The 26901-nt window shown below is 43.0% G+C and overlaps 1 protein-coding gene across 2 annotated transcripts in view; it reads right to left on the bottom strand.

Annotated features, from left to right (window-relative positions):
* The window catches only part of PRICKLE1 (prickle planar cell polarity protein 1), a 100486-nt gene that overhangs the window by 5949 nt on the left and 67636 nt on the right, over positions 1-26901 (bottom strand). The window contains exons 1-5 of one of the 2 annotated variants that reach the window (XM_054591216.1): positions 13641-13678; positions 4160-4343; positions 2410-2523; positions 1596-1733; positions 781-984 (exon numbers count right to left, since the gene is read on the bottom strand). In XM_054591216.1, coding sequence (XP_054447191.1) covers positions 781-984; positions 1596-1733; positions 2410-2523; positions 4160-4291 — 588 coding nt within the window. In that variant the 5' untranslated portion in view covers positions 4292-4343; positions 13641-13678. Of the gene's footprint in view, positions 1-780; positions 985-1595; positions 1734-2409; positions 2524-4159; positions 4344-13640; positions 13679-26901 lie in introns of those variants that run through there. The other variant, XM_054591217.1, reaches the window with a different exon arrangement.

Below are 26901 nucleotides of genomic sequence, written 5' to 3'. Positions count from 1 at the left end.
AAAATCTCACATATCACATCCCTGAAAAAACTTTAAAAAATAATGTAAACAAGTAAAAACTGAATGTTCACTGTCACTGACTGAAGGGGAGACAAAGGTAAAAAAAAAAAAAAAAGAATAAATGCAGTAAGTTACCCTGGATTGGATCTTGGAATAGAAAAGACATATTAGTAGAAAAACTGGAAGTCTAAATAAACTGTATAGTTTAGTTAATGGTATTACACCAATATTAACTTCTCAGTTTCAGTGCATATACTTAATGGCGGTGAAGATGCTGACCGCAGGGAAAGCTGGGAGAAGAGTACACAGGAACTCTGTGCAACACCTCCAACTCTTCTGGAACCGTGAAATCCCTTTAAAATAAGAAGCTTAAGAAACAAAATTTCCTTTCCTACAACCATCCCTTCCCACGTGCCACATGGGTAACCACTGTTAACTTAGTGTATATCTCTCTGTACTGTTTCTGGATGTGTACAATCTTGGTTTGTTCCCCTTTATTAAACAAAAATAAGATCACCTGCTACATACTTTTCTTTCAACTTGCTTTTTTTCTCACCGTCCATGAAGAACCTCCTACATAGCAAAGACACTTGCTTCCTATTCTATATTAGCTACATCTTATGCCATTGTATGAATGTACAGGGTTCTCCTAAATATATACAAAACAAAACAAAACAAAACAAAAGCAGGGGATATTTATATTTCACTTAGATGTGAACAGTAGAATATTGGCTTATTGGAAGCTTATTTTTTCCAGTGTTAAGGGATGAACTTTTTTACCTCATCACATGCCGAACACCGCGGTTTGAGCAGTTCGGCATGGTGCCTGCCACAGTGAATTTTTCCATCTTGATAAAAATAGATGAGGTCGACCAGCAGCTCGTTACACGTGAAGCAGACAAAACAGGATGGGTGCCAGCATACTCCAGGGCCCGCACGGGAGGCAAACACTGCAATTTCACCTCCGTTTATCTTCAGCCCACACTGAGAACAAGAGGACTTGAGTTTAGAGTGATCCTTCTTCAATGACTGGATTCTCAGCCTTTGCCACTTGACACTAAATCCCAAATTTGTTAGGAAAGCTTTTTTCTCCCCTCCTGTTAGTGGTCAAGTAGCTCCTTGATACTGGCTTGTTATTCTCAACTGCAATGAACATGCTGCAGATAGACTTCCCACCAGACTGTTTCTAAGAATGATTTCATCTGACTCACATAAACAGTGGTTTTCCTCAGCCAGCCTCCTGCTAGATGCCTTTCCTACGCGGAGAACAGCCAGTAAGGATCTGAATGTCTTCATTATGTCTCTGCAGTTTTTGAATACTAGGTGTACCCCAGCCCCTCCCACCATGCCTGGATCCTAGGAAAAGCAGGATTTCACCCGATGCTTACATAAGGGCAGATTGCCTGCCCCATCATACACGGCAGTGTAGCCAGTTTATAAACAATAATCCCCATTTAATAAAAAGTGAGGCTGCCTTTCTTTTGCTTAGTTTTTGGAGGCTTTCAGGGTCCACATGTGTGCTGGCCCTGTCACCTACCCCCCAGCTCGCTCCATCCATATCCCCACCATGAGCTACTCATTCTAGAAAGCGCTACCTGCTCACACACGGCATGCATCACTGCTCTGGACAGGAGTTTAATCGTCCCTCTTCCAAGTGCTTCTTTCTTCCGCTGAGCACTGAACACTTGCAATTCTTTTTTCTCCTCTTCGCTCAAAGACTGGCAATACCGCACCTTAGCAAAAAGGGAAACAGAAACACTGCCCTGGAGCAAAAGTCTGCCTCACCAATTCTTTATTTCCAGACTTAAGAGTTTCAGGAAATAAAACAGGAAGTTTAGATGGCCTCCCCGCCCCGCTCTGTGAATCTCCAGTTCAGAAATACCACCATACTTTTAATTGACACCAAACTTAGAGCCTCTTTAGCAAAAGGGAAAAGCAATTTAAAGGAACACTTCTTTAAAAATATGAAATGTTTAATTTAAATTCTTATCAGCAGAGACACTAAAAAAATGTAAGACATTAACCTTTCTACAAAAGGTTCAAACTTGTTAATTGCCACTTGTGCTCCACATTCTACAGGCACTCAACCAACTGTGGCCTTAACTACCATAAAGCACAGAGCCTGGATCAAGGGGCAGGGCGATCTCAGGAATCTGCGGGCTCCAGAGAATCAGTGGGTGGCTGCAAACACTATAAAAACCAACTTGTGTTAAGTTTATTGCACTGACACCCTTTCTATCTTAAAGAATGGAAAGCTGTATTCTCCGGCCAAATTTTAACTGAAGAAAAGCAAAAGACAGCCGGAGCTGGGGTTTATAGGGGACACCTCAATACTTAATGTTTATTTTTTTAGCCTTCTTCCTGTTTCTCTCTCTCTTCTTCTTCTTTTTTTTTTTTTTTTTTTTTTACCTCATTATCATGCGGTGGCAACTGGTACAAAAGCTGTTTAATTCGATGTTTTTCTCCAGGACTGTTAACATATGGAACCTTTTCCTCTGGTAAGCAAGCAAAATAAAGCTGGATCTGAGTAAGAGATGGAGAGAAGGACGTCAGCATACAGAAAGTGCACATCTTAGCTTAGTACATCTTAAAAAGTTACCATCCCTGTAGGTACAAGGTTTGGCCTCTGGTACTGCGAAGACCAGCCAAGCCAACTCAGCAGAACTGCAAGCCTTCACGGAGCAGGCTTCCAGCTGTTAAACTGCTCTTCAGGAATGTCATTTGTAGTGACAATTAGGGCCATCATAAATGACACACCAAAATATGCGCATTTAATGCCAGGATTCCTCAGCCAGTCCCCAGGGTCAGCCAAGAGGACACCTGGGTGAATGCTGCCAATGGCCACACAGGCTGTGTGACACTGTCCAACACCCAGCCAGTGCACGAACACACTGGGTTTGATCTCTGAATTTTACACATTACAAAGACAAAAGCTGTTTTGTTAAACTCGATAAACTCTCTCTTATCAGGTTCTCCCCAAGCATCAGTTTTTCTTTGCTTCCATGGCTGTTACATTCTAAATACCTGGAGTCAATTTCCCCCAAGAAACTGGAGGGGAGCCATATGGAGCTATATACTTGGTTCATTCTGAAAGGAGAACTCAATTTTTTTCCCCCTGTTGTATTTCAAGGAGCATCCCTTACTGAGTACTGCAGTGCTGAGAAAGAATGAAAGTGATTCAAGAAAAAAAGACAGGAGGTTGGGGAATTGGGAGTCTGCTTCAGTATCTTGGTACCTCTCCAAACCTCCCACCCTAAGCTGCTAGGAGGGTTCTCTATTAATGTGCAGTGTGTCAAAATATTGCTCTCCTAACTGGTGCACCAGCACTCTACCCTGTACCAGCTGTAGAGACTTTTACAGTTATAAACGCTTACTGGAGGCCTGTGTGCCCGGGGCTGTGCTGGACCCTGGAAGAATAAGGAGCCCCCTTTTTCAAAAGTGTTCCCGTTACAGGAAACAAGCCATAAATCAAGCAACTGCACACCCAGTTGGCACCTCTTATTTCAAATGATGCCTTGGCCCTTATAATAATATTTATCACCTACAATTTTTAACAAGTTCATCATTATTGGGAAAATAAAAATAGACATATAGAATGTTCTCATCTTCCTTAAAAATACAAAGCACAAAATTAGACCTTCGATTTTAATTTTTCAATCCACACTGCATGGTGACAGATTCTTTTATGTGCCAGGTTATCAAAGGTCAAATGTCTAAGCAATGACGCTTCTGCGGTTTCTTAGAGCTCTGTTTCCTCTCTTCCAAAGCAAAAGCACTGCTGAGAGCTGGCATGGAAACTTTCCTCTTTTATTACCTTTTGGCTGTTAGGGAAGTTTTGAAAAAGGTCAAATTTTTCATCGCCCTTTAAAATGGGACTCATCAGAAATCCACGTAACAGATGCATAGGCAATGCTCTGGATTTCATTCCTTAGAACATCCTTAGAGGCTTCTGGACCCAAGAGTACAAAAGGGATAGAAAGCTTTCATAGACAAACTAAGTGTGACCTTAAAAAGCAAAAATGTAAAACTATCCAAAGAAGAGTGAGGACTGAGGAGGGCAGCATGTCACTGTGGCTGTGATATTCTCTAAACTTTAAAAAACTCTTTAAAAATCTTAAACCTCATTGAAAAATACACCACGGGATGGCCAGGTTCCTACCTGCTCTGGTCTCAGCCCCGGCGGGACCCAGGCGTACTCCTCCAACGCACAGCCAGAGTCGTCGTCGGACGTGGAGCTCCTCTGGCACCCGAAGGTGAGCTTGCTCATTTTGGGCTCCATTTCCAAAGGCATAATAAAGTTCAAAAGTTGGTTTTCTCAGTCACAGGACATCAAACAATGGCTGCTGTGGACAACAGGAGAAAAGACAAATTAAGGACCTGAAGGCACTGCTCTTACCCCCCAAGAGCTTTTACTGAATTGAATGCTTGTTTACACATGCCCTGCCCTCAGAAGGGACCTAATGGACTGGTTCACCACCCCCGACCCCCAGGCCCACTGAAACTTAACATCTAGGGCTCCACAGTTCAGAAATAGCTGCCTCACCAGCTCAGCATTTCAGAAAAGACCACCAAAATTAGCGTACTTCCAGCTGCCTTCAAAAGGTGCTCCTCTACACCATTATTCCTTGGAAAGGTCCAAGGAAATTGCTTTGCCTGACACATCAAGTTAAATTTCCTACAAATGAAATCCCAGTGAAGTCCCATGGGCTGAAGAAGTGTTGGGGATTGAACCTCCTCCTGCCTTGCCCCGCTTTGTGCCACGAAAAGTGGCTCCAGAGGCCGCCCCCCCCCCGCCCTGGCTCCCCACATCTCGTGGATTCCCTCCCACCCCCGCCCCAAGGCACCGCTCCCCTGCAGAGCGGACCCACTGGGCTAAACCGCTTAGGTTTCAGGTTCCTAATAAAGTCTTGACAGGCCCTAAACTTAGTTTATTCACTGAGTAGAAATAGCACAATTAATCTTTAACACTCAAATCTGCAAGCCCTTACTATCTATGAGCTGAAGTCAGTCAGATATTCATTGACGAATTCCTTCAACAACAAGTAATTGAAGCCAAGTGTGAGCTTAAAATAAAACCCAGCTTGGTGACTGTTAGCGCTGAATTGCATTACTGGGAGGTGTTCACGGAAACGTATTGCAGTACCTACTACGTGTGCCGGCTATCAATCTGCTATGGGGCAAAGTAAGTCTGACGGATGTCTCTCCAGGTGAAGGGCTAGAAAGGTGTCAGGGTAACAGGCCCTGCCCTACAACCCAGGAACTTTGTCATCACCATTTACGTTCTTTCTAAGATTCTCCTGATTTTTAAAAATATCCCTCCTCCCAAGGCCCTAAGAAGAAACAAAGATACAAGACTTTCAGAATCAGATCAAGCCTTTAATACTTGCCCCTTTCCCTCCGCTAGAAAAAGAAAGAAAATTACAGATAATTAGTCCGACCTAATTTTAGAGAAAATAAAACTTGGGAAGGTCAAGTGACTTACGCAAGGCCACACAACTAAAGCCAAAATCTAGTTACACTACGTACCTGCCACATCTAACTTCCAAAAATCATTTTGCCTTATAAAATTCCCTTGTTGGCTTAAACAAGCAGGGAAAACCTAAACACTTCCAGCCTGAGTCTCTCATTTTTCAGTGGCTATCTCAAAGCAACTCTAAATACTTACAACGTTAGAAAAGTTTACCTACTAAAACCTACCATTGTTGAATCTTTCGGTTTTTCTTTTATAAATCAAAGGGCATAAAAAAATTAAAGTACTAACAGTTCACAAATCAGAGGCCACGCATCCAATGGCTGTGATCTTTACTAGCAGTAGAAGCAATACCACACAGTAGATATTATTCCAACTAATAAATTTAACTTTCATTCACCCCAAACAAAAAGTAAAGATGACCTCATTTCCTACACTACCATTGGGAGGTTATGGCCTTTTAAACAAGTCATCGTTTCACACAGGTGCAACTCATTCATGTCTTGACTTAGGAAGGGCTTTCTAAACACAGGCACGCTGCTCTTAATAAAAAAAAGAGTGTGTTAATGACAAAATTTCTTGGATTTAGTCTTTCCGTTTGTTTAAAACAAACAAACAAACAGCTTCCGTATGTCAAAGCAAAAGAATGAGAGGTTAAGGATTTAATTAATAATTCAAAATCCTCCACCAGAAGGGGGGCCTTCAGTGCAATTTAACCTGAATCATGACACATCTCTGTCCCTTGACAAATCTTCCTGAGGAGGAAGACACTAAGGTACTTACTCTGCACACTCTAACAAAGCACATAAATATTAAATAGAGCCTTAAAATTAAATGTCATGATCTTATAAAACGAAAAAAACACCACAAATTAAGACAAGCCATGGAATTTCCAAGGTAGCACAAAGGTGCTGACTGCCAAACATCTTAAGTTACTTTTAGAGCCATATCCCTTGATTAGCCTTTTGTGGAAAATGTACAGTGAATTACTACCCTAATCAAGATAAATCAACTTGAGCATTAAATCTACAATCCCCCACCTCCCAGTCATCCAGATGTGCTGGCCGCATCTCAAGCCTCCCAACTCCTACACATTCCTTCCAGTCTTTCCATACACTGACGACTGTCATTCTTCAACAGTGTGAAGAGAACAACGGAAGGAACGTGAGTGACAAAGTCATTTTATTCACAGGCATGGCTTTCAGTTTCATTTTTTGGCACTCTGACAACTAACACAAGTCTTCTGGGTCTGTTAGTGGGACGGCATTTAATCACATCAAGCAACCCAATCAGGTGTATCTTGTTTACCAGAGGCGGCTACAGCCTTAAAGTGATTTGCCACACGTCAACTGTCCAAGGTCAGTAAGGTAACAAGCAGCACCCTTAGAACTGGGCCTGTGACCTTAAAGCCCCCACAACCCCAACACTGCCTCCTGAAGGCGGAAGCTGATTGCGCCAATTCCCTTCTCCTTGGTGAACTAGACACGTGACTGTACCTTAGTCACGAAAAAGGACACAGCTGGATGGGACAAGCTCCTCATAGTGCAAAGAAGGCACTTTAGGGAGCAGACAGTTAAAAGGATTATAAAAACTCAACGGCCTCAATGAGTTGTTGCTTCAGAGTTTATTCGTTAGAGAAAGCCTCTCTTTCTTTTTCCTGTATACCAGACGATAATTACATAAAATGACAAAACATTATTTTTATTAGAAAGTTCTCAGAGCTGACCAAAAAATAAACATTAAAATAAATACAAGTTATACATAGTGTGACCCCCACTTACCAGGTTGTGGTAAGAGATGCTGCATTACTACTAGTTATTGTTTTTCTTTACCTGATTACAAAAAAAAAAACAAAACAAAAAACCACCCTGAATTTGGATTCTTGCTTTTGTTTCTTTTAAAGATATTACTTGTACCTGTCAGAAGACCCAGAGAGCATATTCTTAAGTATGTCACCATCTCCTCTGGTATCACTCGAAAGCAGTGGACTGCTGAGCATGGTTCTTGCGCTTGCAAAAGGTTACAATAATAAAAATATGATCTTACAAATATCCCTCACGTAGGCATTTACATTCCTATAATAGTATTTGCTTTGACAGCACAAAAGAAAAAGAGGAGCCTGGCCAGTCCTTATGCTCTGGGTCATGATGAAGGGCTTTTCGAACAGCGCGGAAACGTGACTGTGTTTGTCTGCCAAAGTACCTCCTTTTGGGCCAAACATGAAACCATGGGTAAATTAAATCTAACAGAAAAATTCCATTAATTTCATTTCCAGGTGTTGTCTCTTAAGGTTAATCACGTGAAAGAGGGACACAAGTCAGGATTACAAATGGGGTTATGATGTAGGGCAAAACATTTTTTCAAGCTAGGTTGTTTTTTTCTTTTTCTTTTTTTCCCGAGAACCATTAAGATGGGCCTGTCCTTTGTTTGTTTTGTACTTTTTTTGTAAGTAATTTTTATTTTAATGTAATTTCAAACTTTGGAAAAGTTGCAAGAAGAGGAAGCAACTCCTACGTAGCCTTTTCCCAGGCTCATCCACTGTTTACATTATGCTCCATTTGCTTTATCATCCTCTTCCTCCTCCACTTTCTCATGAACACACACGCACACTTTTGTAGTGACCATTGGAGAGTGGGCATTTTTTACATTCTCTTACCTAACCACAGTTCAATTAAACATAGCTGTTTAGAAAATGTTTATGTAAAAAACAGTTTACATCACGTTAGATGCTGGAAATAAATAGAATGAAAAACCAAAACAGTTCAAAATAGTTCTGTGATTACAGGGAAGCAGGTCTCTTATGCTGGTCTTGAAGTGCTGTGATAAGCTGAATGAACTTAAATCACACGTGAATGACAGTTACAGAATTAACCTGTTCTGTACTACAGCTGCCCCTGTTAGGGAAATGAATCAGAAGGGGCCCCGCCTCTCCACCATCTCTTTGTAATTGTGGATGTAAATAAGTCTTATAAGGCAGGAAAAAGAAGCCCAAGTTTTCAGGGTTGGGTTTGTTCATGTTCCAGAGTCTGGCCATTAAGGAAATGTGAGAGGATGCAACGTCTTTAAGAATGAACACCACCATCAAAAATGGCATTGAGGTCCAGCACAAAAAGAGCAAGTACTGAATTAAATTTGAGCAGATTATAGTATTTGCAGATACAGTTTTGAAGAGAAGACTAAAATCCAACTACAGGAGTCAAGGAGAGAAATTAATGATGCAGAGCAGAGCATGGACACAGGGAGGGGAGAACGAAGCCCGAGGTCGGGTACAGAGAGAGGAGATACCCTATTCTTAGACACAGGATTATTGTGGGAAAAACCCCCATGCCAGCCACTCAACACAATGTGGAAGAGTTCCATTTCCCTCCTTTGTCCTTTCTCTCCCTTCTTCCTCCAAAACAGCTAAATAGCTACTTCTTTCCATTTAAAAAGGCTCAGAGACAAACAGCTCTCAGATGTGTGACATCTCCATCATCATAATTGTCAAGCGCACATCTGACCCGAGGGATAGAGTGATACTCAGGGAATGGAATCTGGTGCCTTTGACAAGCCACTAGATATCTCGGGGCCTGGTTCTTTAAAAATGGCAACTATTTTCTTTCCAAACATCATCTAAGGGTATGAAAGAGTTTTAAAGAAGAAAAAAAAATGATATGAATATAAAGAATTAAAGTTACTATTGATGTGTACCAAATGGCATAGTTACTTCCGTTGTGACTACGTAGATTGCCTTGAAGCTGACCAGCGACACCTGGAATGAGAACATGTTAATAAAAAAGACTGAATGTTGACATGGGAACATGGGAGTTTTGTCTTTTTTTTTGGAGTTTGGGAGGGCTCTAGGTTCCTGTGGAGCAAACAATATTGCCAAGCTATTGGCCACCATTCCCAGCTCCCTTGGATCAGCTTCCGACCAATCCCTACATAAAATCCCTAAGACCAGTACACACAGAGCATGCGCAAGCATGCAAGCGCACACATGTGTGTGCATGCACACATCACGTACAATGGTCTGTCTGCAGGGCAGGCAGGGTCTTTCCAATTGTCTTAGGTATAGCAACAGTTGGAATCACCCAGTATATGCTTGGCTGTGAGGGAGCACTTGTTACCCAAATTAGTATGGCTTCATTCATCTAACACAGTGATGTCATGAGGGGTTTCTCATGCACTCACTCCATTCACTCATTCATCCTTATCTTTAAAGACTATTATTGAATGGTTCTGGGATGTATCGGAAAGAAGGAAACTGACATTTATTCCAGTGAAAGCCAGAGCTTAAAAAAAAGTGTCCATTGAAGGGAATGTTCAAATGCCATCATATACTCTCTTGTCTTCTTTAATGATGGTATGTGTGTAAATTACATATGATTTAGCCTTTGGCTGATCATTTGTTTTCACTCTGAGCAAAAAATAAACAGTAGAAAGAACACTGGCTTCAGGATTCAAGACACAGGAGCTCTAATCCAGCCATCCAGCTGGGTGTGACCTGAGAACCTAGTCCCTCAACTAGGATTCATGGGAGGTTCAGGGCCACCTCACAACGTAGCTGATGTCCAGAAGTGCATGGCCCACTACTTTACGACGGTTGACAGGTTTTTATAGTTTTTTTCTCTCTCTCCCTGCCCTCATGATGTTTGGATTCTTGCTACCTGAGTCCCTTCATAAGTAGCCTTTTGCCTTTGCCCACAACCAACAGCCTCCAAATCTTTTTAAATTTGTTGTTTTCAATATTTTGTAAATTAGGCAACTTTTCTTTGAAAACGTTTGTCTACAGGTAATATATAGAATAATTATGCTGTGGACAAGGGCTCAGGCATTCCTCCCACAAGCACAGTTATCACTGGTTAAAGAAGATAACATATAGTATGTGAAGGTATTATTTGAATTAAAAAGCAGCCTTATTATTTTGTTATGCTATTTTAGTCATTTGAAGACCATTTATTTTCTAATGAGCTGAGTGCTGCATCCAGGATCGCTAAGGATTATTATTTTGATTGACCTTGACATATGTGTCTATGTCAAGGCTCGACTATATATATAATTGACTCTTTTTCCCTGAAAAGCTTAATAAGTCAGCACATTATATGAATGTGCAGAGGCAGGAAAGAATTGACAGTTTTGCTGGAAGACAGAGTCTTCCAAACAAGCAACAATAGATGGCAATGGTAGCAGTGAGTAACATTTTCAAGTAGTATGCATCAGGCGGAAGACTTTGCAGTTAACCCTATAAGCAGTGGGGGAGGACAAAAGGCCTGTGAGTAGGAAGGTGCCACTCCAGGTCTTAAGGAAAATTAATAGGATAGTGATGGTCCAGAAAGAAAAAGGGAACCTCGGAGGGGCCTATTGGCTCATTATCACCAAGAGAGCCTGAACATGGTGACTTGGGGAGAGAAAGGAAAAGGAACCTATAGGAAAGGGAGAAACTGCATCAGAGGTAGTTCCGTGTCTTAGGTGTCTGAAAGACTATGTACCAATGTGGAAAGAGTACATAGGCAAGTAAGAGAGAGTAAGGGTTGAGGAGAATCATTTCAATCAGATACATATTGAGGTGATAGCTATATATCAGTTCTGGTACGGTTCCTATGTTATTTATCATTTTCTTGGAGTAAGTCACCAAATTAAATCAAAATCACATGAAGAGAACACAAAATAATTGTCAATAGCTGCCACTGTAAATGAAGTCTAAGGTCATACCCCTAATTACTAACGCTTTTCCCAATGTAATCCTATTCTAGTTCCTATGTGAAGACTAACCAGCCTGGCATGGTAAGATCCCTAAGAAGTACTTCTTGTGTGAACATGCCCAGGGGAATTAGAAACCCTTTGATCACCCAAAGCCAGAACAGATACTGATTTGTGAAGTCAGTAGGGCTAACATTCCCTAGGTGTCCCCTGCTGCTAGGTGCCATCCAGTGGCCCACAAACTATGTAACAACTTCTTTGTTCAACTGCTTGTTAACAAGAGGGTGAAGATCACACGTATCCAGTCAAGTTACTCTATTTTTTGTAGGCTAAATGCTCAGGTGAATTAAATTTAACTACAGACTAATTTGGTGGTACAGAAACCTGGAACACTTCCATTCTTCTCCATACACAAAATATAACCCTTACAGATATAAGTATTTCCTGGTTTATGATGTTCTTAACTCAAAATTAAAACAAAACAACCCTGTCACCTATAAGAGCCATAGGTTAGCAAAATGATTACAATCAAGATTTAAATTTCATAGCAAAGAGACACTAACTTGCTTTCTCTTTAAAGTTTTCACACACCCAAAGAGTAGTCAATGCCTATGGTCTGCTGAAGACAAAGGTCGCTGCCACCAGAGCATAATCCAGTTTGACTTATCCTGAAATGAACTGTAAAGATAACTAATAAAAAGAGATTTCTTTATATAAGAAATAAAAACATAATGATGGTATCTGAAGATATTGCTTCCAAAACATCCTTTCTTAAAACTACTTCACACCAGCAATTAATGGCATTAGGCCACGTGCCCTTTGGCATTTTCTGTATTTTCCAGGTAAACCCCCATCCAGCTTGTACATTTTCCAACAACCGAATGGCCTGTCAGGTACCGTCCAAATGCCAAGAAGCGATCCATTTTTTCAAGAGGAAATGTGGGCTCTGCAGGGCTGCCAAGCATTCTGATTTCATGCACAAATACATTCCACGACAGTAAGACAGACTGCTTAACAAAAGGAGGAAACATGATGACAAAGCGCAGTCCTTTGCCAAAGCAACGCTTTTGGGGGTCAGGTTATTTGGCTGTAAACCGATATATAAAGACAAAATACAAAACGCATGCTGTGGTGTGGGGTGGAGCACGCAAGGCACTGTTCCAATGAACTCATTATTTTCCATAATGGGGGATGCAGGTCTTTTCTCAAAATCGTGTTCCAGTCAGTCTCTTATTGATTTTCTGAATTTCTATTTTCAACCGCGGCCCAAGGAAACGGCAGCCAGACTTGACTCCAATGTACACACAGACTCAGGTTTCACCCTGTCACCTGTTGGCTCCTGAACAACACTCCTCTTTGTGAAACTTACAGCACTCATTTGAAACAAGTTTCCAGAGAAAACACTTCAAGAAAGTGTTTGAGAAGTCACAAGACTCGAGTTGTAAAAACAAATTCCACACATAGCCTGGTTTATACTGACATAGATTAATGTGAAAACCCGAGCTTTTGAAAAAGGGATCGGGAGGGGACCCGGAGGGAAAGGATGTCACCCTTCTTTGGGAAAATTCGGCGATCCGCTGGGTCGACCCATGCCTGTATCTCGAAGGGACACCTTGGAGCAGGCGCCCCGCAATCCCTACTCTCCGCGTGGCGATGCCGGCTCAAGCCGCCAGGGGGCGCCCCGGGCCGCGGGGCGCACCCATCCCCCGGTCCCCTCAGTTTCCCTGGGCTCCTGCACCCAGAGGGCGAGCTCAAGACCCAGCGGTTGGGAGCATGACTCGCTGAGAAGAGTCTCCCGGTCCCCCTTCGAACCCCTTTTACCCACCTCCAGAAAGCCTCAGCGCCGCCTCTCGGCGTAACGTCACCGCCAAAAAGAGACTCGCCCCGCAGCTGGACGGCGGTACCGAGTGGCTCCAGGTCTATACCCCAACTTCCGACGACAAGCCCCCTCCCCGTGGGCGCGCACGGACGCGCACCGATGAGCGCTCCCCCCGCAGCCCTAGGCGTTCAGTCCCCGCTGCCCGACAAGCCCCGGGACCCAGAAAGCGGCTCCCACCTGCGGCCGTGGGCTGCGGGGCCAAGCGCGGCCTGCAGCCCCTCGGGGCCCCCGCCTCAGCCCCCAGATCCCCGAGCACCTCGGCGAGCACTCGCTGCACACCCGCTCTGCGACCAGCCGAAGCTGCCGCCCCGCGCGGGATACCTCCCGAAGGAAAACAGGGCTGGGTGCCCTCCAGGTCACCCTCGCCCACCCATTTCCGGAGGAGACCCTAGCAGGGGGGCGACGGTGGGGCGGGAGCAGCGGGCGCTGGGCCCCATCAAACTGCTGCTGGCCGCGCCCCCAGTCTGGGCGCAGCGAGGGCCCCGCCCGGCGAGCTAGGGGGTCGCTACCGCCCCCGCCCCGCCGTGACGCACTCTTTCCCGGCGAGTCTTCGTCGAGCCCACTTTCGGCGCAACGCGGCGATTCTCACCCCTGCAGCCCCCATCCAACCTTGCGGGGCGGGGGGAGGTCTGGGAAAAGGTGCTCCTGCTCCCGGGAGACCCTCTGTCCCCGCCGGCGTCGCTGACTCTGCTCCCCTTGTTAGAGTCTCCTCTTTCTGGCCACCGCATCCCCCACGCCCCAGCTCTGCGTCTCCCCAGGATCGTCCACCGCGGAGAGAGAGAGAGGGGGAAAAAAAAATCCGTCTCTACTCTGCTCCGGGAGCCCGCCAGGGACCAGCGATCTTCAAAAGTAACCAGAGCCCGCTTTAAAAAAAAGTAACCATTTCGCTTCCTGCCGGTCCTACCCTCGGCAGAGCGCAGGGGGCCGGCCGCCTGGCTCGCGATGCCAGCCCGGCTCGGTTCCCCGCTCCAGTCCGCAGGAGGCGCCTACCCAATCTGATCTCGCCGCCGCCCTCTTTCCAGGAACTGTCACTGCTGACCTGCCAGGTCTCCACGAGGTCCCGCTAGCACGTTATTTCTCGAAAAGCTACCCACCCACTTAGCCAGCCTCGCGCCTCCACCACCTACCTCCATCCACCCGCTCCATTGCCCCTCGCCCTAGTGAGTCGAGCAGCTGAGGAGCAAATCCTCAAGGACGCTTATGTAAACTTCCCCCTCCCGCAGGTGCACGCGCGGACCACAAAACGCTGGGAGAATATGCAAAGCCACCTCTTAAAGAAATCATCTTTACTCTGCCCATAACAATGATGTCAACAAATGGCACGTTTAACCAAGTTCTCCCTTGGAAGGACTCATTAACATATGAATAACCCCCGTAGGACTTTTCTTGCATTTCGAAGTGATTCCTACTGCTTACCGCAGGAGATTTATTTTTATCACTAAATAACAATAAAAGAGAAGGAGCCAGGTCACAGGATGCACTTAATCAAGTACCTAAGAGTTTTTATAAGTAGGTTAAGTGAATATCATTATTCAAACACAAGAATGTACCCCATACTTACGTCTAATCTGGTTTCTGAGCTACGTCTAGGGTCACTAAGAGAAAGTGAAGCTTGGCATTAGGTGTCCACAGAAGGGGCCAAGGAAAGCAAAAACACAACCTCAAAGCAGGCCCAGAAAGAAATGACAGATTAATATCTGCAGCAGAAGTCTGAATCTCTTTTGAACTACAAATTTTAATTTCTGCAAACCTCCTTATCGCATGGTGATAAAATGCCAAAGGAATGGAGAGAAAAGGAGGCAATATTTAAGAGCTTTCCCATTTTATAAAAGGCTAGCAAATAAAAGCAACTTAAAATGGTCCATTACCTTCAGTATACTACTTTTTAAAATTTTAGGTAGAAGAAAAGAAATCCTTGTGCCACCAGGATTCCTTGGGAGTGGTTTGCAACATATATGTTTCTACAGTATAGAACTGAACAATAGCCCATTGTAAATGTGATTTAAAAATACACAAACAAGTTGCCATAAATAGCAGTCAAGTAAATAACTCTGGCCAATTTCTATTATCTCTGCCTTAAAGCAAGGCAGCTGAGAAGTTGCTTTCTTTTCTTTTTCTTTTTCTTTTTTTTTAAGTTACCCTTCTAAAGTGGCAGAGACGAAAAAAAAAAAAAGAGTTGTGACTCTGCTGGTAGGCTAGTTTGGAAACACTGAGTGAGACAACAGGATTTAAAATTCAAATTGACTCTCTGTTGGCCAATACAGATTCTAGTCTTGAAGACAGTTCCCAAACAGCTCTAAGATAGAGCTCCTCTAGCCTTCCGGATGTGCGGGGGATTTGTGGGAGGGTGGGGAGAGGACTTCAAAGGACCTCTGCAGAGCTGTGAAATTAACCATGAATACCTAGGTTAGATTTCCTTTTCCCTATTTCATTCTGTTCAGGCTTCCTCAGGGAAGTCATCAACTGACAGTATATACTGGACAAACGTGCAATCAATCACTGATTTAAATGAAACCCTAAACTATCATGTCATTATGATAAAGGAAGGATCAGCACGCCAGTGCTTTAAGCCAAGTGTATCCTTTTTGAAACAGCAGTAGCCAAGGCCACAGAACCCTCCCAACCACAAACCAACACGTACCAATGTTAAATGCCAGCCACTGTAAGTGTGCTTCCTATAACTCAGATACTCATAAACACTGTATGTTACATTTTCAACAGATACTGTCCTTTATTGCTATTTAACTGTTTTTTAGTGATGAAGCAGTTAAAAGCTTCCAACTAATGTTCAGTTTGAATGCAATAACCTATATAGTCTGGTCTGAAAGGCACTGTTATTGTCAAGGGTGAACTTACAGGATGGAGAGCAAGGACCCCCGCGAGTGCCTTTTTGTTTCAGCCAGGTGGAATATTCATTGCTTGCAAATCACACTTGAAGGGAGGCTGGGAAAGGAAGCCCACAGATTCACAGGACTTTTTCCCCACACCCCATCCTGGTCTCGCTCCACTGTCATCTCCTTACAGAAGCAATCCTAAATATCAGCCCCTCCTCTTGCTGCTATTTATTAATATCTTCAAAGCACTTAGCTTTGCTTGATGTCTATCGTTCATGTTTTCTGTCTCTCTCCTCTGTTAGAAGGTGGGAACTTTTGGGATTCACTCCTGTATTCTTGGCACCTAAAATCATGCCAGGCACTTAGCATATAAATTCAATTAACCTGAGTTAAATGAAGGGATGATTTTTGGACATCCTTCTCAGGCCCTCACAGCTCCACCATACCTGTACAAGTCAGTCCGTTTCTAATCTAAATCCAGACTGAACTGCAATGTCCTGTGGGAGGAGACTATGATAGAAAAATAGAAAAATGCCAAGGGCATTTGTTTGTCAAATGCTAGCCAGCTCTATTGGGTCTGGAAGAGAGAGATAAAGTACGAAATATAAAGCAAAACCTGGTGCTTATTCCTTGGTTCTCCTGCGATCTGTATACAGTGACCTTGAGGTCTTTTCTGCTCCATGCCTCTTTTTTCATGTGCAAAACAGACCAGGCTTCTAGTTTTAAGAGTCAAAGCTGTTCGTGGTCTCACACATTGGGAAGGATTTGTAACTAATTGCCAGCAATCTAGGAAGAGTCTATTGAAATGATTGGATGTCACTAAGTTTCTTAATAGAAAAGAGAGATAAAGGGCTCCAATAATCATCGAATGACATCTCACTGAGTTTGGAGAACAATCAGCAAATATAATGTTAAGTAGGGTGACAGTTTTAGTCTTCAGTAAGAGCAGAGTCTAAGACAGCAGTTTGCTTGTTCTGAGCATGGGTTGCTCTGACTATGCAGAGATAGGTAACTAAGAAGTACAACACCTGTATGTAGGATGCAATTTCTAGTTAAATGGCTTTTAAAATTTGTTTAAACATCACAAACATTTCTCTTGTCTCTCAGCTTGGGCCCTATACTCCGTGGGTCACCGAACATTTGTAAATTCTAGTTACCATTATCTGAGTCTGTAGCAGCCCCAGGGAAGGGCCCCCAAACAGGTATCAGCTCTTCCAGGAGTTAACAGGCATTATGGTGTTTTATAATAGGTTGCAGTTTCTCTAGGTCTCCAATTACTTTCTTTCCCCTTTGATTATATTTAAAGCAATGTGATTAGAGAGTACTGGTTCTTTAACATTTTCTACACCCAATCCTCTTCAGATTTACTACTGCAGTCCTCCCAGCCAACGTCCCCTCCCCACTATTCCAACCTCCTTTGTGAGGGAGGCAAATCCTCCCTTCAAAGTACCCCCATGCATTGAGTTTGGAGGTAGGAGAATTAAATGTCTAGTTTCTGTCAATGACTAGCTCTGTGACCCTTCGATAAATCACTTCTCAGAAGGCATTAGGGTTTTTGTTTTTGTTTTCATTTCTAAAAATGAAATGGGCTAGGTCAATGGTTAAAACATTTGAGGAGGAAACACAATTCATCTCAACTAAAACAGTAATCTTAACACAGAAACAAATGCAAGTGAAACTGCTCTGCTGACACTCGGGGTTGGTTTCTCCCAGCCACCTCTCGCAGCCACCTTCTCCTCCCCTCCCCCATTCCTCCACGGTGGCCCCCAGGCTCTTCCACCGGAAACTAGACGCTGCCAGAGGCTCGGACTGTTTCAGTATTTTCTGAGTCTTTGAAAACTCAGTAGCAGGTTAGGACACTAACATCAGGCAGGTGTTTGCGGCTGTGCTGTGTGTAGGCTACGGCCCAAACTGGGCAGGAGATGGGAGCAAGGCCTGGTCCTTGGACTCCCGCTCAGGGTTATAACTTCCAGCAACAATCGGCAGCCGTCTTTGCCCACCCTCACCCCTCTGTCTCAGCCATGCCATATACCCCTTCCAGACCCAGGAAATGTTTGCAGGGGCAGATACTTAACCTAGCCTCCAAGCGTCTTGACCTTGAGTTCTTCAACACTGTCAACTCCTGCAGAGATCTGTGGCTTAATGTAAACATTCTTAAGACTACAGTACTAAAAACAGCCAAAATGTTAAGAAATGAAGAATAAGTCTTCCAATAAACATTGATGGATCTATACATAAAAAGATAACCAAGAGATATTAAGATGCAAAGTGTATAGTATGATCATGTTGTTATAATATATAGGCTAGAATACACATGGAAAAACTATTTAGAGGAATATAAATAGTAAACTATTAATATGCTTTCCAGGGGAAGGCAGATTATAGGAAACTATTTTTATTTGTAAAATAAATGGATTTTCATATTTTCACATCATTTATGACCTTTTTTCTTTTTATAATGATCATATAAGACTTTTGTGAACAGTTTAAGAAACATTAAAGAAAATATACTACAATATTACCATAAAGAAGAAAAGTTCGGAAGCAGAAAGTGACGTTCCTGATTAAAGTATTAGTTGATGGGAGAAAATACATACTTATATAATTCCTCTGCCTGCGATTTTCCTCCCTGTTTCAAACCTCAAGAATGAAGTCTCTGCCACACTTATTTACAACACTTGAGAAGGAAGTGTCACCCGTCCCACATTTCCATGGAGCCAGACATATGGGCAGGAGCCGTTCCAACAGATACCTCACGTACCCATCCATTGATTCATTAATAGACTCTTTATTTGAGTCAAAAGATATTTTTGGAGGACAGCACTATTAGATCTAGACCCTCCCCTTAACTTAAGGACTTCCTACTCCAAATTTTGTGTTCTATTTATTTTCCAAAATATACCTATCTACCGGTAAACCTATGTATCATGATTTGATATACCTAACAAATCATGAAACACTGTGATTATACTACAGGTGAGATGTGGCTAAAATTCTAATGTAAGAATAATGGGAAATGTTGATCAATTGATTCGTGTTAGGAGGTGAGGATCAAGAAAAGTGGGTGTGACATTTAAGCCGGAACCCTTACGGATCAGGGTACTTAATGGGGTAGGGATAGGGAACAGGGCCTAATCCAGGTCGAGCAGACCAGAGTGTGAGGGCCAAGAGTGAGCAGCTCTCAGTAAGCCCGTGGTAACGCGATGGGCTGACAGGAAGGTAGGACCGAGGCGCCCAAAGGCAGGCCGCACCAGGCTGTGACAGGCTGCACGCGCCAGGACCTCTAAGCTGTTCTAGGGGCTGTGAGGAGCCACGGAACTGTAAGCAAAGAAGAGCCAGGGGATCGTAGCTCTGCCTGGGAGGGTAGAAGAGCAGAACAGTGCAGGGCAACCAGATGGGAAGAACCTAGAAGCTGCTTTCGTAGTCAAGGGCAGAAAAGACAAGGCAGCATGTCTGCGGGCAACTAAACCGGACATGTGGAAGCCCCTTGTGTATGGTAGGGGTTGGAGGCGTGCAGGCGGGGTGCTGACATTCCCGAATGAGTCAGCAGCCCCACAGGGTCCTTGAAAGGCAACCAGGGGTTCAGCCCCAAGGTGAGCTCTCACTAGAAACTATAAATTTTTTTCACTGCCTGGGGAAGACAAACTCAGGTAACCTGAAGGATTTACACCTCTAAGTTCAAAGTTTAAATATCAAACTGTTGATATTTAAAAATCAGTATTTAAAACATAGTTTTTACATCCTCTAGTGTTAAAAGAAACAGGTGCATGATTTTCAGGCTGGAAGATAACCTATGTAGAAGAACTCTCGTGGGGAGATCAGAACGGCATGGGCAAGTCAGTATGTTAAGTTAGTCTGCAATCTAGCAGTTAGTGTTTCATAAAAAACATTAAATAATAAATATTGCTCTGTCTTACATTTTTAAATTATACAATATTTGCTGCTTTATTTCCTGAACTAAGTGCTCAGAGCTATTTTGCTCACCTGTGTGTTTTCTTATGCTCCTTCAGTTCTCCACAAGGGAAAATCTGGGCCAACAAAGGCACGCCAGCTTTTAACACTGTTACTGTGTGCTGCAGCTAATCAAGGTGCTCTTAGAGAGGTGTCAGCAAAGAATTATTTCAGGCAGCCAAAAGCCTCTTGCCCAAAAGGAAAAGGTCAGCAAAGCTTTCCATAACATTTCTTTATCTTATCTCAGATCCCTGCAACCAAGGGAATTTAAAGGAGGTGATTTTGTAGTGGAGACTGGTTTAAAAGCTTTAATTAGATTGTGTCAGGGCCAGGATTTGGAATTCAAATTGTTCTGTTGGTCTTGAGTCACCTAGTTCTAGATAAGTAACAGACTTCTAGTTGATATTAGTCTTAATGTTTTCTTTCTCCTTCATGCTTGCAGCTTTAGTCTCTTCAACATTCTGTTTGCATTGAATTATAGAGGGGCTCAGGGCAGGGCTCATGTCTGTTTTGTTTTGTGATACATCCCAAGTGTGGAGACATACAGGCCTGGTGCATTAGGCACTTTGCCTGGTACATAGTGGATCCTGGGTAAACATTTGTTGAGTGGTGAAGGCTGTTTTGTTCCCATTTGATCTTCCACAGAACCTGACTCAGACCTTGCACAAACCAAACACTCATATTTATATCTCAATTATCAGTCCATTGATTCTGATTTTTTTCTTTATTTTTAGTTGCACCTTTAAAAAAAGAGAGTCAACTAATGTGAGGTTCAATTTTCCAGTTTTAATATTTGAAGGAATCTCATCAAATTGATCACTCAGGGCATCTGTCATTTTTGGCTGATAAGATCTGATATGAACTCAGACTAATTAGTTAACTTGAACTCTCTTTTGAAAGCTCACATTTCTAAATTATGTTCTCGACCCACCTCTAAACCAATATCCTCCTCCCTCCCCTAGTCCCTGTCTTTTATGGTACCACCCAGTCGGTCAGAAACTGACCGTCACAGATGCTGTCTTCACTCAAGGTGCCCTCCTTCTTGTCTACCCTCATCCAGTCACTTATCAGGTCTTGGCACGCTTCAGCTTTCCTGTTGACTCTGCATCCCTCCTCCCTGCCCCACCCCGGGATGCTACAACAGCCTAACAGCATCTCCTCTCTACATTCTTTCTCCTTCACCTGACCACTACAAATCTGAATATGCAATCCCCCTACTTCAAAATTCCTTCTTCTGAGTTCTCCCAGCACCTCCAGGGGCTAAAACTAAGGCTCCTTGCAGTGAAGGTCCCTATTCCACTCCCCATCTCCATCTCCGTCAAAGCTCACTGTTGGCTCTGGAGTGGGCGGTTTCCAGCCACATCAAGCTCTTTCATGGCCGCTTTGCCTTATTCGGCTGCTTCATCTCCTTGGAGCTGTCTAGCCACTCACTTTGCTTTGCCTGGCTAACTCCTACTTCAAGACTGACTTCTGGTGAGTCCAGGGACCGTCTCCTGGAGCCCTGGCGGAAGGGCTTCTCCGCTGCACTTCCCGCTGTGCCAGGGCCCTCCGCCAGCCCCAAGACTCCCATCTTCCCCAGGCCGGTCCTTCCACCAAAAGTCCTGCTGCTTTTCTTTTTCAACCAGAAAGTCTATTAACTGCCGTGAATGGGATTCTCTTCTTATGTGCACATAACTTTGGGATAACCCAGGGGTTCCACCTTTACACTCAGTAGCTACACCAAGAAGGAAGGGCTACACTCATCTATTTTAGTTAATATTAGTGTATAGAAGAGATACATTTTCAAGAAATAGACCTTTTTGTGTTTCTAGCTCCTTCAAAGAGCTTTCCCAAATGATTCCATTCTCCTTTGGCGAAGCCCGTCCCAGACAGTTCAGGATCTAGCTGGCCTGGGAGAAAACAGCGACGGTGGATGGCTGGACTGACAGAGCCCACAGCAAACATGGTACCCCTCCCTGAGCAGTCAGCTCATAATTTCGAGTATGTTGACCTTGTCTCTAGACTAGATGCTTCTTGAGAGCAGTAACTGGCCCCTTCTGTTAGTCACAGTACTGAGCATAATAAAGGTGAGTGGATGAAGTGGCCTTGGGGGAAATACGGTTCTTTTTGGTGCAGAAGCCAGGACTGTAGGAGTGGACTCTTGTCCAGCCAGTGACATGTGGACCACACCCTGAAGTGGCTCTAACAGTTTCATATGCAAAACTGTCTGATCCAACACCCATTTACACTGCTATCAGCCAAACCTTTAAGATACTCCAAGTCCTTAACAGCCTGCTGTAGGCCACACCGATGAATAGTTTTCAGTGCAAACATTAAGGTAAAGTGACAAGAGATGTATAACAGCAGCCTCAGAGAGGGTGGGAGAGTGACACTGGAAGTCAGGGTTAGTCAGAGACAAAACACAGTCTCTAGGCAATTGAGGGAAGTGGCCAGTATAGAAAGGGAAGAAAAGGGTTTTCAAAGGAAAATCTGGGCGTGCTTTCTCTGAAAACAGTCATGGTGAAGAAACTCTCTCTCAGGGATAAAAGGGGTCAGAGTGGATCTGGAGGACGTTCTTGGCCCCCTTTAGGGAAAGAAAGCACTGCCTGAGGGCATTCCATGGAGTACGTGGTGTAGAGCCTTTCTCTCAAGGCACATGAAGTGACTTAAAGACAGTGGTGGAATCAGTATAGAATGACGAGTCAAGTATGTGTTAGAATTGTGTGCCTTCTTGGACATGTGGTATGCCGTTGCTTCATTTTCTTTGGTGCTATACTAACAACACAGTAACACCAAATGAACCTCCCTTATTATTATTATTATAGCAGATATAAGTTTATGAAGTACTTGTATTCTAGGTATCGTGCTAAATCCTGTACATATTTTTCAAATCCTCATAACGACATAAGGTAGATCTTATATGAGAAAAGTAAGGTTAAGATACTCAACCATCTGACCATAAGCTAATTAGTTTAAGAGCCTGGATTCAAAACCTGATGTGACATCTAAGCCCAGAGTCTTAAACCACTGTTATCTGCTTTTAAAGCAGAGCTTCTTACAAAGAGCAAAATAAAATGCTTTGCTTTCCCCAACTTGTCCCTCAGCAACATCATCAGAAAGTAGAGAAAATCATTCTAGAGGTTTTAAAGAGTGTCTTATTTTAGGTAGAAATGAAGCAATAATTGTCAGTCTCACTTAGGGAAGCTTAATGACAATATTCTGTTCTCTAGGACTGAAGAGTTGGGCAGCTCAAAGGAGTTGGATACCCGCTGCCCCCCCGACCCCGGGGACCCTCAAACAAATGAGACCCTGAGCTTTAAAGCAGTTCATTGAACCATTTTCATTTCTATAGATACAAAAACATGTTCTTGTCCAAATACAACAAAACCAGCCTGTATCTGAAGATCACTTATATATAATAGTTGCTCTGTTGCCCATTAAGTCACTACCAGTATCAAGGCGTACTAAGCTCTTACTCAAATACGGGTATCACTCTTGGACGGGTTCAGCAGCCCAACCATCCCCTCCTCAACTTCAAGGCATATTATGCTGAACAAGGGACAAATTATGAGAATGGTTCAGTTCATAGTTTGTGAGCAACCCATTCTACTGAACACACCTCACATGACATCCTGAAGGCAAAAGGCACTGGAGTAATGCAGCCATTAATAAACTTGTCAGACAAAATTGATTACAGTTCAACTCCCAGAACCATAATACATTATTATTTTCTTTTTTTTACTAAGGTCCTTAAATGAAAAAAGAAGACAATAGAATTAATAATCTGTCTGGCAGCAGTTGTGAGCGATTTTAATGGCCACTATGTCCCCTAACAAAAATTTCTTGCAGATGAGCTCAAGTAACAGCAGGCTCATATTCTGTCACATAAGCTTATGAAGACAGTCTGCTTCCTAATTAAGGGCGAACATTTTTACTTAACACACACCCTAGTTCAAATTTAAGACTGCTGACTGCATTGTTGCTTACACAATAGACCAAACCACATTTCCATTATCAACCATTTCTGAAATTTTTAGGTTCTCTTTCAATGGGTTCTAATAAGATTCCAGAAAGCTCTGAAATGTTTTCTCTACCTTTTGGAAAAGTACGTTTGGGATGGGGGAGCAATTTCAGGAAGACTGAAAACATCATTAGAAAATAGTTTTATGACATCATATTTTCAGGGTCTGAAGAGTAAAAAGATTTCTGAAAGAATCCAATGATAGATATGGTTAGACAACATCTTCAAATGGAGCCACCACTCAAAAGGTAAAAGAGGAGGACAAACTCCTACACAAGCAACACTTATGACCACCTTCTTGTCTTTATGAAAAACTTTGAAATGACTTTCGCAAACAGAGTGTCTAATCCCTAAGAATACCTTTCATGAAGGCCAACATTTCCCACCCCCCGCAATTAAAATCGTCAAAATAAAATACTAGTCACTCTGCTTCTTATGCCTAATTAAAAGAGTTCTTAGGGAGAATAAACATGATGACCACATACATAAATATTTGGGATCCTTGAAAGCCTATGGTAGGAACACCTAGGCATTATTATGCTGATGCTATGTAACGACAGATTTAATTTATAGTAGAATTATAGGGGAAAAAAGAATTCAAAACAGCTACAGATTTTCTGTGCATTGTGAGGAAAGCATTCACTGCCACCATCACTGGTGACACTATGAGGAGAAATCAGGAGAAGATGAGCTGGCGTCTCTGCCATGTTACTCCTAGAAGCCTGTCAACAGGCATGGCAGCGTGGCCCTCACTGGGTAGGTTCCTGGTGGTGATTTTTCTTTGGAGTAGAAGAGGAACCGACAGTAAGTTGACAGAGTGGCTGGGGCATGAATGGACATCTACAGTTTTGTTTTGTTCCAGATGGCTTTATGTTTTAGATGTTCTTCAAGGGGAAATAAATTCCCATATAGGGACTACGTAAACCAAGGTACTCGATAGGTATGATTTTTTTTTTTTTTTAATGTTATGTCTTTTTCTGCTCCTTTCTACTTCCAACTCTCAGGGACCTACATTTTACACTGGAATGTATTTTTGGGGCAGATTGGGGAAAGAGGGCCAAGTTTCAGATGTCTCTCTTCTCTATTTTTTTCTTTGCCGTAAGGCTTTCTCTATGGAGCGCTCAGTCTTAGGTTTCCATAACCTCCTAATGCAAAACAGGTTAAGAAGAGCAATGAATGTAACAAACCACATGTTGCTTTTCTTTTCCTTTTCCTTTTTTTTTTTTTTTTTGAGGAGAAGGAAAAATCCAGCTAACAAGAAGTATGCAAACTTAGCAGTTACCTGAAATTAAAGATGTTTTAAAGGTTTCTTAACCCCACTCATGGTTATCTTGTAATATTTAAAAATATGAACAGAAATACATGATAAACTCTGATTTTACTTAAAAGCAAAGAGAGGAGGTTAAGACCATGGGCAATAGTTTACATAATTCATTTTGACTTACAAGGCAATCTGAATATTTTCACCTAGGCCAAACATAAGAGACACAATAAAAATTAACTTTAAGGATTTCATTGTGAAATTAACACTAGTGCATTGTGAAACCTGGATTAACAATCTATATCTGGGCTCCCAGAAACTTGTATAAATTATTCAAAAATTTTATGGCTCAATTCAGCTGTCAAAGAGAAGAGTCTTTAGACAACACTTCACACCTGTTCCTTATCCAGTAAAGTCCTGGGCTTAGTTCCTCCCACCTGGGATGAGCATGTCCAGACTTCCCTCACACTCATTTTACACAAGGGGATAGATTCTTTGGAGTGCTGGGTAGTAAAGAAATTAAGACACACTAAAATCCTTGGAATTTTCCCAAAATAGACTATCACAACACAGATCTTATCAAACTATTACAAGAGATGTCCTATTTCGAGCTCTTCAATGTAACCCATACATACAAAACAAGTAAGAGACGCTGACTTCAACATATGTTCTAAGGAAAACACTGTACAACCAAAATTAAAACAAAGTAACAGAAATTATGCAAGCTAATTTTTCTTCTGGGCCTTGTAGTCACAGAAAATGAGAATAAGGGCTATAGTGACTCCATTTTATTTCTATATTATTACTGTATTCCTCACCCAATATCAACACACATCAGCCCTGGCTGGGTAGCACAGTTGGTAAGAGCACTGTCAAGATACACCAAGGGTGCAGGTTTGATTTCCAACCAGGGCACAGATAAGAAGTAACCAGCCCTGGCTGGTATGGGTCAGTGGATTGAGCACCAGCCTGCCAACCAGAGGGTCGCTGGTTTAATCGCAGGTCAAAGCATATGCCTGGGATGGGGGCCAGGTCCCCAGTTGGGGGCCTGAGACAGGCAATTGATCAATTGTTGTTTCCCTCCATTACTTTCTCCCCCTCTTCCGGTCTCTCTAAAAAATACAATCTTTTTTATTTTATTTTTTTAAGGGTTTTTAAAAAAAGATTTTATTTAATTTTAGAGCAGAGGGGAGGGAGAGAGGGAGAGAAATGTCAGTGTGTGGCTGCCTCTAGCATGCCCCCTACTGGGGACCTGGCCCACAACCCAGGCATGTGCCCCAACAGGGAATCGAAACAGCAACCCTAGGAAAGTGGGGTCCTAGGGAGAGTCTACCTGGTAAAATTTGAGGGTACTTAAGAAGCAGGGGATGGGAAAAGTTGAAGGCGGATTCTGCAGGGGAGCCAAGGCAGCTCAGGGGCGCCCCTCCTGGGCAGGCGACCTGGGAGCGGTGCCAGGCAAGGTCATTTCTTGTTCAGGGAAAGGTGGTGGGCAAAGCCCAGGCAAAGCTGCTTAGTTGTAATTCTAGTGTCTTTAAGGAGAGTATTCTGGCAGGTAACAAAAGGGCCCCTGCCTCCAAAAACACATTTAGTGGGCAGAAAATTTTTATGGAATGAGAGTTACTCAGAAACTAATTCCACAGATGGGTTACTTCTTTCTTTTGGTGGCATCCAAGTGCAGGCAGGGACATTAGGGAGTATTCTGATGCAAACTTGGCTGTTTGGAAAATACTGAATGAGGCTTGTGTTAGTTAGGACTCCATGGGTGTAAGAGAAACCAAACTAATTTAAGGAGAATAAGGGTGGGGAGTGATAATTTACTGGGAA

Source organism: Pteronotus mesoamericanus, unplaced genomic scaffold, assembly GCF_021234165.1.
Source record: "Pteronotus mesoamericanus isolate MK-2021 breed Mesoamerican mustached bat unplaced genomic scaffold, CSHL_Meso_final scaffold_21, whole genome shotgun sequence".
Lineage (NCBI taxonomy): Eukaryota > Metazoa > Chordata > Mammalia > Chiroptera > Mormoopidae > Pteronotus > Pteronotus mesoamericanus.
The sequence above is the reverse complement of the archived record's forward strand: the minus strand, read 5'-3'. Positions and strand labels throughout refer to the sequence as shown.